Source organism: Haemaphysalis longicornis, unplaced genomic scaffold (genome assembly GCF_048455015.1).
Source record: "Haemaphysalis longicornis isolate Haplotype H1 unplaced genomic scaffold, Haemaphysalis longicornis Haplotype H1 scaffold_6, whole genome shotgun sequence".
NCBI lineage: Eukaryota > Metazoa > Arthropoda > Arachnida > Ixodida > Ixodidae > Haemaphysalis > Haemaphysalis longicornis.
The window spans coordinates 155,455,615-155,468,243 of NW_027526407.1; the positions used below are offsets into that span (position 1 = coordinate 155,455,615).

A 12,629-nucleotide genomic window follows, 5' to 3' on the forward strand; every position below is an offset into this window, starting at 1 on the left:
ACTTCGAATATGTCCACTGCCGCTAAAGCGGAAGCTTAGCAGCAGTAGTGGAGATTGCTCACTCATTATGTCAATGCGTGCTAAGGTATAAAGAAGAAAATGCGCTGCTATAGCAAGGAAACGATTCCGCGGGAGTCACGTGCCAGAAGAGATGAGTCCCTAGAGTTTTGTCAATGTTTATTTCCATTGTTTTGTGCAAAGCATGTTGCGGCAGTATTTGAGGAAATGCAGTCAAAAATTGTCCAATATAATTGATTTCCCCACTTAGCAGGTATAATTATTATTTGGGCGAAGATGCTGCCAGGCGTTGCGCTGCTGAGCACGAGGTCGCGGGTTCGATTCCCGGCCGCGGCGGCCGCTTTTCTGATGGAGGCGAAAAGCAAAAACGCCCGTGTGTGCGAGATTTCGGCGCACGTTAAAGATCCCCAGGTGGTCAAAATTAATCCGGAGCCCTCCACTACGGCGCGCCTCATCGTCTGCGTTGCGTCGGCGCGTTAAACCCTACAATCAATCAATCAATCGAAGATGCTGCTGGTAAAGGCTACTGGCCTAAGGAGTTTTATCAGCTTTGAAAATTAAGCTCGAACCATAAAACATGGACAAAAAAGAAGGACACTGGTATATATTTAAGCAACGTAGCACCAACTAGATCGACTCTCAATTTTACTTGATTTTTGTCAGTAGAAACTCTATTGAGTTTCAATTAAACGAAGTCATTTGATATTCTGTTGAGTTTTGTCCATTGAAACCTTGTTGACTTTTTATTGACTGCACTCAATAGAAATGTCAATGTATAATAAAAAAACATAAAAGTAACCTAGTAGTCTTAATTCAGCAGACACAGTGGGCAGCGCTGAAAAAAATAGCCCTTCAAAGTGTATGTTTCAGCCTGATGAGTTTTGTCAATTGGTTCTCCAAAGAGTTTCAATAGACTGGTGTCAATTGCTTTTGTATTGCGTTTTCTCAATACAAATCCTTTTGAGTTTCTACTGACACATCTCAATAGCCAATTGAGTTTGAATTAAGTTTCTGTTGATTCAATTAAAACTCAACAGGAAAAGAATTGAAACTCAAAATCCATTTTTGTAAGGGCTCTCCTTTCCGATGCCCCTCTCTCGTCCACACCCCTGCCCCTGCACTATTGGATTGGATTGGAAAACATTTCATGAGCATAAAAGTGGGTGGCTTTCTCAGTCCAGATATCCGCGAGCTAGCGCAGCTGTTTGGGCGCGAGTGATGAGGCGTTCTAGGTCCTCGCACCCCCACCCTAGCAGAAACCACTACATAGCCCCCACCCTGTATCCCCGTTTGTGCCGCTTCTGCGGGGAGTTTGGAACACATTTTCACATTATCGGCGGCTGTACACAAAGCCCACTTGACCCGCCCACTATGAGCTTTGGGAGAGCGCCTTGGCCAGCTCTTCCCTCGACGTCCAGCGCAAGTTGGTGGAGAGGGCAGAAGACGCGGCCCGTGCCAATGGACTCCTGGAATGAGGAGGCCACCCTAAGGACTCTTTAATAAGAAACAATAAACATGTTTAGTCTCTCTCTCTCTCTCTCGCACCGTGAGCTGGCCAGCTCGCGCACCCACTGCTCAGGGGATGGGGAAGGGAGGGGGTTTGGCGCGTAGGGGCATTCTCACAACAGGTGGTAGGTAGTGTTTGGGACGAAGCAAGAAGGGCAGTTCTGGGGGTAAATGGAGGGAGAGATGTAGTGGAGTATCGTCGTGTTGTAGAATGTGTTGGTCTGCAGTCGACGCCAAATGCGAGCCGCCTGTGTGCTGAGGGATGTGTGAGGAGGAGGGTATTGAAGCCGCAGTTGGCGATAATGATATAGGATTTCAGTGTATCGGGGAGGTACCGGGGGATAGATGGAGGGTTCGGAAAGGTCCTCTTCCGTCGACGAAAATGCCCGGAATGTAAGAGCGCGGGCAGCGGCGTGTGCCGCCTCGTTTCCCTCGAGGGAAGAATGGCCTGGTGTCCATAGAATCTGGATGTGGGGGGGGATCCTTCATTGAAGATAGTATCTTTAACGCTGAGGGAGAGATGAGGCCTGAACAGTAGTTGCGGCAAGCGTGCACTATAAAAAAAATTAGTTAGCAGTGCCTGGTTTCGATCCCACGACCCCGAGGGCGGAACGCGAGGTACATGGCGCTCTTCCCACTGCGCCACAAAACCGAGACAGAATCAAATGCTACGAACGCACCTTATATCCTTGACTCATTCAAAGTACGCCAAGAAGCTACTGATACAACGCATGATGAGGCAATGATTAACACTTGCAATAAAAGAAAAGAAGCTCCGCCTTACAGCAACAATGATCGAGTAAAGGTCGTTGCGACAGCGAAGCCCCAAGCATACCACTTAGAGAGGTTGACCAAGATTGGCCAATAAAATATAATAATAATCATAAAACATAATAATCATACGCGTTCCCGGCACGTTTCACGCGATTTCAGAATCAATCCAACGGAAACACCACGTGAACCCCACGATGCGTCGCATATACTCAGGGTTCCCCTCGCGGAGAGGTGGGCGCAATTTTTTACAAATTACTTCGTTTCATCAAATCATTAATCCTAAAGTTAGCTTATTTGTCAATTTGCTGTCGTGTTAGGCGACCTGACCGCCAGATAAAGTCGCCAGCAGAGGTCTGAGTCAACACCGTGCGCCCCAAAGTTTGCGTCAATGTCTGGCGCGCTCTGACTTGGTCGTAACAAGCGCGTAGCAATGCATTCGGCGTACGCCGGAGTACGCCGGTTCCTCACGCGCTTACGCCGGTTTACGTCGTTGCGCATGTACGTCGGTTTTAAGCGTGCATGTGGTTTTGCATTTATTCGGGGTAAGACTGGGAGAAAAGCCTTTGCCGGAGTCAAGGCGAGCTCTGGGCCTGTTGGGGGAAGGACGTCAAGGGATGGGTAAGGTTAGGCGAGCTGGGTCTTGGTCTTGTCTGGAGTCTTCTGGGAGGAGGGGGCGGAAGAAACTTGAGGGTTGCTGTTGTGTTTTTTAAGCGTTGTCCTTAACTGCTCGTGAAAGACCGCTTGGGAGTCCGAACAGTGCATTCATGTGCAAGGTAAAACGGGGCATATGGGGGGGGGGTTATGGGTATTGTCTGAGTACCATGGTGGCTAAGGAGCCGATTGAATGCTAACTTGTAAAAACATGAAGCGGAGGAAGTGAGACAGCACCGTTTTGTTGAGCGAGGCGGGTATATGTTAAGGGAAGCCGCTGTAACGCCTAGAGTGGTTGGGTGTAAACGAACGATGGGACCTGTCGTGGTCAGGCCTCCGGCACCTGAGTGCGCCCACAGAGAACAAGGTGCTTCGGGACTCCGTGCTTGTCCTGGGGCTCCACTCGCTGTGGAGGGCTCGAGTGGACGCAGTGGAGTTTGCTAGGAACCTACCTGCCGGCACTTCACCGGAACGGCGGAATGAACAGTGTACGTGTTGGGGCATAAGATTCTGACACGGGGCTCCGCGAATCACTGCAAAAAGGATGCCAAGCACTGCAGCACTTCAAAGAAAAAGAGATGCACTGCTGGCAACGGCTGTGATGTTGCCCCACTAGTACGTTGTAGAGATGCTCCTTTCCTCTGAACAGGCGCTTTATATCCTTGCCCATAGTTCTCACCCACATGGGAACATGTTACCTTCCCACAAATGTCTGTTCATGCAATCTGATATTACAGTGTTTCCGAATGCCATATTTTCCTGCTTAATTGTTCTTTGTTGCCGCCGCAGTCCCACTGGGTTGCGTACTTTGCGACTCAAGGGAAGGCTCGCCTAAAGGTGGTTGGAGTTCCTGTGGCGACAGTATGTACGCGTACCAGCGTTGGTCACCGCCTCGAGCGTGCCAGTGCATTATGTGTATAAGCAAAATCTTTGTAAATAATGGTTGTGTTTGAAAAAAAAAAAAAGGTGCGCGCGCCAGTTGAACCCCCCCCCCCCCATAAGCAACTTCACTGCAAAATCAGGTTGAATCCTGCGCCTGTCTGTGGCTGTTTTTATTACTCCTCGTTTTCTATCGTGAGCTACACTGGACGAGGTTGAGCAGTTTCGCGTGGGCCCTGGAGAGCCGTGCTGCCCATGCGCAACGAGCAGTGACATCTCACGGCGCAAAGCTGGCGCGTCGGAGCCGCCGCCGCCGCTACTGAACTGGACTGGATTGAATTGGATTGGATTGGAAATTGTTTTAGCAGTAGTACAGATGATAATCAGCTAATCCTAGACAACCAGGAAACACTGGAACAACCCGTTGAACCTTAGCTTACGCTACGTATATCATGGCGTAGCCGAGCTAAGCCACTGCTAATTTTTTATCTTGTCTTGTTTCCATCCTGTTTTATTTTGAGCTTTTTCAATAGCCTTTTCACGGGCGTTTCGATGCGAAAAATGTCCACCGGAAGTGGAGGACCACAAAAGGTTTCCGCGGGTTATTTCGCATACCGTTTGAATAACACGGGAAGAAAACAAAGTTGGCTGCCATCATCATCATCATCCCGCCTCGATCAGCGTTGGCGAGGAAGCTCCTGCAGCTTGGCCTCCTCTTCTTGGGCCTGCAGAAGCGTCGGCAGCCGCGATGGTTGTGCCGGTGACGCTCATCAACGACATCAAGGTGGCCGTGGACCTGTCAAACCAGGCCAATGTGGAGGACGGCAAGAAGCAGTTCGCCAACGCCATCCGGCTCTACCGCAAAGCCATGGAGTCGTACCTCAGCGCCGCGCTGCTTATCCGCAACACGTGCGCGCCCTACGTGGAGCGGGCGCAGAAGCTCAAGGAGTTCGCCGGAGACGCCGAACACGAGGTGGCCGGAGATGGACTGCCCGAGCTGAAGAAGCTGCACCAGGCCTCCGTGCTGTCCCAGGTGAGCGGGAACATGCACTTGTCGGGCTGGAGGCGCTGAGCGGCCTTCATAGAGTGCTACTTTGAGCCTTTTGGGTGGACATTGCAAAAGTTTTTTAGCTCTGCACAGACAGAATTAGCAGTGGCTTAGCTCGGTCATGCCAGGAAATACGTAGCGTGAGCTAAGGTTCAGCTGTTTATTCTTGGGTTTCCTGGTTGTCTAGGATTAGCTGATTATCATGCTTACTGCTGCCAAAACGATTTCCCTTCCAATCCAATCTAATCCAGTTCAATCCAATCCAATCCAGTTCAGTCCAGTCCAGTCCAGTTCAATCCAGTCCAGTCCAGTCCAGTCCAGTCCAGTCACTGCTCCTCGCGCATGCGCAGCATGGCTCTGCAGGAGCAACGCGAAACGGCTATCAATCGGCTCAAGCGCAGCGTCAGACTTGGCGACTGCGAAACGGAGGCGCACAGCTGGGCGCTCGCCGGCGCCAGTGCTTCTGCCGCGGCTATGACGTCACTCCTCTGGAATGCGCAGACCGGCGAATGTGCAAACCCAATTCTCTACACACGTACTCCAGTTTATTCGATTTCCAATCCAATCCAAATCAAATCCAATTAGATCCAATCCAATCCAACACAATGCTCCTCGCGCTTGCGCAACATGGCACTTCAAGGTCCACGCGAAACTACTCAAACACGGGCAGTGTAGCTTCCGCAACAAAAACGAAGCCACTGGACCCACACTAGCTCCCTGTGTGTGCCCAGTCACTTAACCCTCGTCTGTGTAAGCGCTACCAAACTTTGCAAGGCCTTCATAGCCCCGTGCAAACACCCCTGTCAGGCGACATAACTTCAGCAGAGCACGCTGGACTCAAGGTCAATCTAGATAACGCGTACAAAATAAAAAGCAATGGTCACAGGTTTCACTACTTTTGTTTGGTTTGTAATTGCACCCGTTCAATTCTTTACCGTCCTGCTGTTGTTTCCGTCTACTCATTCGTGACAAATGCGTTTGACAACGAACTGGGCTGGGCTGCATTTAGTGGGCAAGGGCTTATTCGCTGCGCTTCAAGTCTTCGGGCTGAAACTGTTCTTGAACCGCAGACCAAACCAAAGCGGTTGTCTCTACTGGCACTAAGAGGGGACCCGAAGCTACATTTTTAAACGCAAACCCAATACAGTGCCGAAAAAAATGCTTTGCCGCTTCACGGAGAAACAGTTCGGCTACTCACGTAGATTCTGCATCCCCATTGGCGCTACAAAGACATTCATGACTGGTTTTTTCTCTTCAGCATGACGGAGGCAACCGGAACTAAAATGTTTCTCTCCTGAACGCGCACCCAAACTAAACCGGCATTGTTTTTGTTAGTACAGCCTGCTTACCTGCAGAGTTGCTGCACCGCTCCGAAAAGAACTTAGACGCAGAGAACTCCTGTTTCTCCCCCGTTTGAGTGTATGAGCTACCGCACTCTCTCATTGCACGGACACACTTCAGACTGGAATTTCTGTTCTGTAGGCAGAAGTAGCACTTGAAGTGTTGTGCCCAACTACGCAGTGATATTGAAGAATAAGGTAAGGCTGTTCGTTTGAACCCACCTTTTTTGACTCTGCCGACACCTTCCGTTTGTTCTAAGACTTGCGCAGACTTGCTCATGCCAAACGTACCAAGCTAGCAATTTCCTCCTGCTTACAAACAACGATTAATTCGAACCTAGTGCGATGTTACGGTGGGAAAACACCTATAATGTGTTTTAGTGAGTTAAATATGGGGTTCCGGTTATTCAAATATTTACGAGCTTTGTGGTGATTGCTATTTGTGGGAGGTTCGTAGAAGTGCTCTTTCTCGTGCAAGTGGCAGTGGAGGGGGAAACCCCCCTACGACAGCGCCACAGCCGCACAAGATCGCTGTGGCGGGGCTGTAGACACACGGGCCGTCGTGTGTGCGCAGGTGCTTCCGCCGTGGTGCACTGCTGCCGGAACCGTGACCTCGGGCAAAAAGATCAACTTCGTCTGCGACATCCAGGGCATCGACGGCGCCAAGCTCGTGCTCACCCAGATCATCACGGATCCGAAGGCGAAGGCCGCCTCGACGATCTTGCTCCACGGACCGCACGGCACGGGCAAGTCGCTGCTCATGAAGTCTCTCTACGTCAAGTATCCCGAAAAGTCCGTCTTCATCGTCGACCTCGACCTCTTCGTCATCGGTGGCCTGACGCACGACGCGGCCAAGATGACCAAGATGCTGGTGAGGAACTTCAAGAAGCACAACACGGGCGTCCTGGTGCTGGAGTGCCTCGACCAGCTCTACTTGGCCGACTACCCCGACGCCAAGAAGCCCGTGGTCGATGCCGTCAAGTCCGGGCTGCGGGAGTACCTGGACGAGGTGGCCGCCAAGAAGGAGTACCGCGAGATCATCATTGCCACCGCCAACCGGCCCTGGCTCATCGAGGAGGGAATGAAGGGCGCCTTCGATGCCCGCATCAACATCCCGATCCCGGAGACCGAGGAGGCCCGCCTGGCCATCATCAAGGAAGAGATGGGCAAGCTGCGCTGCCCGACGTACAAGGACGGAGACATGGAGGACCTGGCCAAGAAGACCGCCCGCTTCTCGCGCTACCAGCTGCAGCGCATCGTCCGCTACGCGCTGGCGCGCAACTTCCACAACCTCGAAGCCGTGAAGATGAAGGAGGACGCCGAGAGGTGCAATCACCTGAACAAGCCCGACATGGACGCCGTGGCGCCCGTCATCACGCCTGACCTAAGCGAGGAGGACGCGCCCAAGCACGCCGAGTTCATTCAGGCGAACCCTACGGCCAACTAGCGCAGCGGAGGCAGCGCATGACGGGTGCGCGAGGAGGACAAATTACCTCGGGTCCGTCTCGTTCGTGGACAAACAAAATCAACGGGCATTTTTTCAGCAAATACTCTCCGAAATTTGCCGCTTGTTTGAAATGAATCAGTAATGATGACCGTAAGGAGGATTCATTACCTCCAAGAAATTAAACATTTTGTATTCACAAAACGCTGGTCATCGACCTTTTACACATTTACGTACGTACTTTCTGTAGCGGCACCCCTTAGGAACCGCCAACACTTCTTTCTTTTTTTCATACTTGCCTGAAGTTTCGAATACGTTTCGTTAGTGCAAGAGCCCCTTTTCTTCTTTGATGCCCATGTCATTTCATATCTTCTTCGCCCACCACGCGAAATCCACATTTCTCTTTCAATTCTCTAGTAATGCGCCTCTTCTATCAGTGATGCGTGATGCCTGTAAGCTGTACTTTTCTTGTTCTTCTAATATTGTTTGTCGCCTTGGTTCTGTTTTGCCCCAATATTTGCGCTCTACAATTGTCACTAGCTTCAACACTGTCCCGGCCGCAGCATTGTACTTGTGACATTAAATTGAATTACCCACGCCTTGAATTGTGCATCTCTAGCGAACCAACCACATCCCGATCCACAACAAACTGATGCACAACTATTATCTGAAATGACAGTTTATTGAATTAAAAGTGGTCTAGCACGGGTTGTCTGAGTGGGTCTTCCCCCGAAGGAACACGCAAACCTGCACAAACTCTGGACTCATTTGCGATCCCTATTGCGATCATCACGAACTGAACGACCAGCTATTTTCTTTTACCCTCCCCCCCCCCCCACCCCAGTCCATCGTGACCAGTGGTCATCCTTTTCTATAGAAGTTCCCTCTCTCTCTAACTCTAGCGCCAATTTCTTCTTCTTTTGTTTTTTTGTAGTTGTTATTGTAGTTGTTGTTGCTGTTGTTGTTTTTACGTTGAGGGAGGGAGTCCCTTTCTCTTTCTCTGTCATTTTTTCTTGTCCTTTTTTATCGAAAAGGGTTACTTCTTTGTTTTTCTTTTCTTTCTCATTCCACCTCTGCTGTTGCCTCTGTCAATGGATTTTAGGGATTGTCAAGCTCCTGGCGCGGCTTTATCCTCTACAAATCCCCGATAAAATTATGTATACTTTATGGAAATAAAACAACTCAATACACTATCATCTGCATGCGCCATATGTCGGTCTCCATTCAAGACCTGTCCTATATTTGAACGTATATCTGCCGGGAGAGAGTTCTCTTGATATCACAACTTCCATTAGCTCGGCACAAAAATATCGCTGCGGCATTTGCCAGCCTGCAGTATAGCGAGCGGCAGATTTATGCCAGTTCTTTTTTGATTAGTTCAAAAGCTGCGCTTGTCGGGATTGCTTCCTGCAAGTACTGATTAAGAACGGCGGACCTGTGAGCGCACGATTGTGCAGATCGCTACATTGAAAAGGTCCATTCGAAGAGAAATAGCGTTTAATCCGATTCTCCTGAACCTCGTTCGGGTTCAGGATTAGGTAAGCTTCGGTTCTACCCGAAACCGAACAACCCTGATTGTACACCGTTCCTTCTTAACTTGCACAGGTGTTCGCTAAAGAGCGCAAGCAGTGCGCATTCAGGGGCGACATGAATGTCCTCATGAAAAAAAAAAAATACGGAGTAACAACTATTCTGCACCCTGCTGTTTCCTTGTCATTTTTTTTTTTGCTAGTGTCGAGCGAACGATTTTTTTTTCAGTCGTGCGACCTGCAGCATTCAAACCCCACTGCGTGTTCACCGCCCATCTCAAGTAGCAAGCCCAGTATTATGCAGGTCTGACCTCTTCGGTCTCATCAAGGAATTCTCGCTCGTCGTCTTCCTCCGGTGCCAGGCAGCATCGCGACTGCCACAGACATCACCGTCGCTGTCATCGTCCTGAGGCGCCAGCTACGGTTCTCCCAGAGAGAGACGATTCATTCCTCGGCAGAAATAAGGTAAGACTTCCCGGTAATGGGTACAGCATGACACGGGAAAACGAAAGAAGCGAAAGTCGAAGTCCGCAGCTCCCGCGAAGCTATCTGTGGTCAGCTGAAGGCCTGTCTAGCCCCTCAGTGCACGTTGCAGTTGCAAAGAGTGGGTTCGGGGTGAAGCCCCTTAGAGGCTGGGGCTGTTGGCACCTCCTGTCGTCGTCGTTGTCTTAATCGCCGTAGCAATCACCGTCGTAATCGTCGTATCGTGTAATCACGGTACAGAACACCGGGGAACTCGTTACGCCTCGCGCTAGATTAACGTAACGCGTGCTAAAAAATAAGACCGGGACGCTCGTTTACGCCTCATGCTGGAGCGCTTCGTAAAGCGTCCAAAAAAAATTTAAAGCCATTCCACTCCATGTGAAATTTATGGGAAGGGCAGAAAAGTGATTCGCCATAATGGGCTGCAGCGGCGTTATCCTCTCACTGCTGCGACCCAATGCATTGCAAATTTCCCGCCTCCGCAGTGCTCGCCCGCACCCTGCCTGAAACTGCGCCAACGGGAGTTCTGTTCTCTTTGTGCTTGCTTTAATTTCGCATGCTGGAGCTGTTGTGCGCCATTCCGAACGCTTAACTGATTTCTTGCATGGCACCCGCAGCGGTGGCTCAGTGGCTAAGGCGTTGCGCTGCTGAGCACGAGGTCGCGGGTTCGATTCCCGGCCGCGGCGGCCACTTTTCTGATGGAGGCAAAAAGCGAAAACGCCCGTGTGTGCAATATCGCTTCCGAGCGAATAATACTTATAGCACCAGCCACGAACAACATGGCAAGATGGAAGCCGGTTTTATTCCACGCAGCACAAATCCTGATGATGATGATGATCCCTTGATTGTTGGTGATGATGATGATGACGACATATCATCTCTTCCCCCCTTAATAGGTAAAGCGTTCAGGAGAAAAGCCGTAGCGGTCAGGGGCCCGTCGGAGCCTTGTCGATTTTCGCAAAGTTGGCGGGTGGCCAGCTCCCGCCTCGGCTGCTTCCGGGCTGTCCTGCACTGAGGTCGTAGTACCGGGAGATGAAGTCGAATCCACCTGCGATGAGGTCGGGGTACTCTCGGCGGCGGGTTCCTGCTGGTTAACGTCTTCCGCGCGACAGTCTTGTTCTTCACCCCGACTCCTCAGCTGGTCCAGATGCCGTCGCTGGAGTCCCTGTCCCGATTCAACCGTAAGCATCCGGGAGCCCTGGTGACTGCGCACAACTCCGGGAATCCACCGTTGACCTGACCCAAAACTTCGCATCCAGACGGGGTCACCGGCATTAAACTTAGTCTTTATCGCTCTCGGTTGGATGTCTGCCCTATCCTTGTCCGGTGTGATGCAGTCCATTTTGGTTCTGATCTGATATCCCAGTAATAGCTCCGCCGGGGACTTGCCATCCTTGATAGGCGTTCGGCGATATCGGAACAGAAACCGAGATATGCGTGTTTTCAGGTCTATTCCAGTGTTTTTCTTTAGCCCTTCTTTGAGGGTGCGCACCGCTCTTTCAGCTAATCCGTTGGACTGTGGATGATACGGGGCAGTTGTGAGATGTTGCACGCTGTTTCGGGCCATAAACTCGCGAAAAACAGCGCTCACAAATTGCGGTCCGTTATCTGAAACGATTGTTTTTGGAAGGCCAAAGCGTGCAAACATTGACCTTAGGGCATCAACCGTTGATTGCGCTGTGGCAACTTTCATAGGAACTGCTTCCATCCATTTTGTTTTGGCGTCCACCACAAGCAATACCATCTGGCCGTCTATCGGACCGGCAAAGTCTGCATGTAGTCGGCTCCATCTTTCGCCGGTGTCTGGCCACGCCAAAGGTATCTGGGCAGGTGGCATCGCCGAGGCCTGCGTGCATGTACCGCATGATTTGACGAGCCGTTCTATGTCACTATCCAAACCCGGGTACCAAAACAGGGTTCGGGCTATGCTTTTCATGGATGTCATTCCTGGGTGTGTCTCATGCAGCAGACGCAACATGCGTTTTGCCACAGCCATGGGAAGAACAATGCGATGTCCCCAATACACCAAATTGTGGCTAGTGGTTAGCTCCGTTCTCCGGTTAAAGTACGGACGGAGGTGTTCGTGACCCTGTGGGAGGGAAGACGGCCATCCCTCTGCAATCCACTCTTTCACCTTCCGGAGGATGGCGTCCTGATCAGTCAGTTGTGCCACGTCGCGAGCGCATATCGCCGTTTCTTCCAGGCCTTGGGTATACAAAACACAGGCGTCGGGGCAGTCGTCCCGCGGCTCCGTGGCTGGCAATGGCAGACGACTGAGGGCATCGGCATTAGAATGTTCACTGCCCTTTCGATACTGTAATGTGTAGTCATAATTTCCCAAAAATAAGGCCCAACGCTGGATTCTCGCTGCAGCCATCGGTGGAATCGCCTTACTTGGATTGAATAAGCCAGTGAGCGGTTTGTGGTCGGTCACTAACACAAATCAGTGTCCATACAAGTAGTCCTTAAACCGCGCGACGCCGAAGACAAGAGCCAGTGCTTCCTTTTCCAACTGGGAGTAATTGCGCTCGGCCTTTGTAAGTGTCCGTGACCGGAATCCGATGGGGTAGTCAACACCGTCGACACGGTGAGACAAAACAGCCCCAATGCCTACAGGTGACGCGTCGCACTCGAGTCGTAGTGGCTTATCAGGGTCGAAGTGAGCAAGGAACTTGGAAGCTGCAATTGCCTCCTTAACGGTTTGGAATGCTCGCTCTTGTTTCGGCCCCCACTGCCACCTGGTCCCTTTAGCTAAAAGGGCATATAGCGGGGCCAGCACGGTGGCGAGATTTGGCAGAAATTTGCCGTAATAGTTTACGAGGCCCAGGAAGGCTTTCAGCTCACTCACCGAAGTGGGTGTTGGGGCTTCGATGACAGCTTTCATGTTGTCATCCTTTGGCCGCAGGCCTTTAGCATCAATACGATGACCTAGGAAAGTGACTTCATCTTGCCGGAAC

The 12,629-nt window shown here is 51.0% G+C and overlaps 1 protein-coding gene across 1 annotated transcript; it reads left to right on the forward strand.

The window, feature by feature from the left end:
- Positions 1–4,576: 4,576 nt before the first annotated feature.
- Positions 4,577–7,663, forward strand: LOC144141999 (vacuolar protein sorting-associated protein 4-like). Its single transcript, XM_077673430.1, has 2 exons — positions 4,577–4,861; positions 6,791–7,663. Exons 1-2 carry the CDS (start codon positions 4,577–4,579, stop codon positions 7,661–7,663), a joined length of 1,158 nt encoding a protein of 385 aa, XP_077529556.1.
- Positions 7,664–12,629: the final 4,966 nt, after the last annotated feature.

Coding starts and splice junctions, on each gene's coding strand:
- LOC144141999 (XM_077673430.1), top strand. CDS start 4,577: ATGGTTGTGCCGGTGACGCTCATCAACGACATCAAGGTGGCCGTGGAC. Junction 4,862..6,790: donor AGGCCTCCGTGCTGTCCCAG/GTGAGCGGGAAC, acceptor GTGTGTGCGCAG/GTGCTTCCGCCGTGGTGCAC.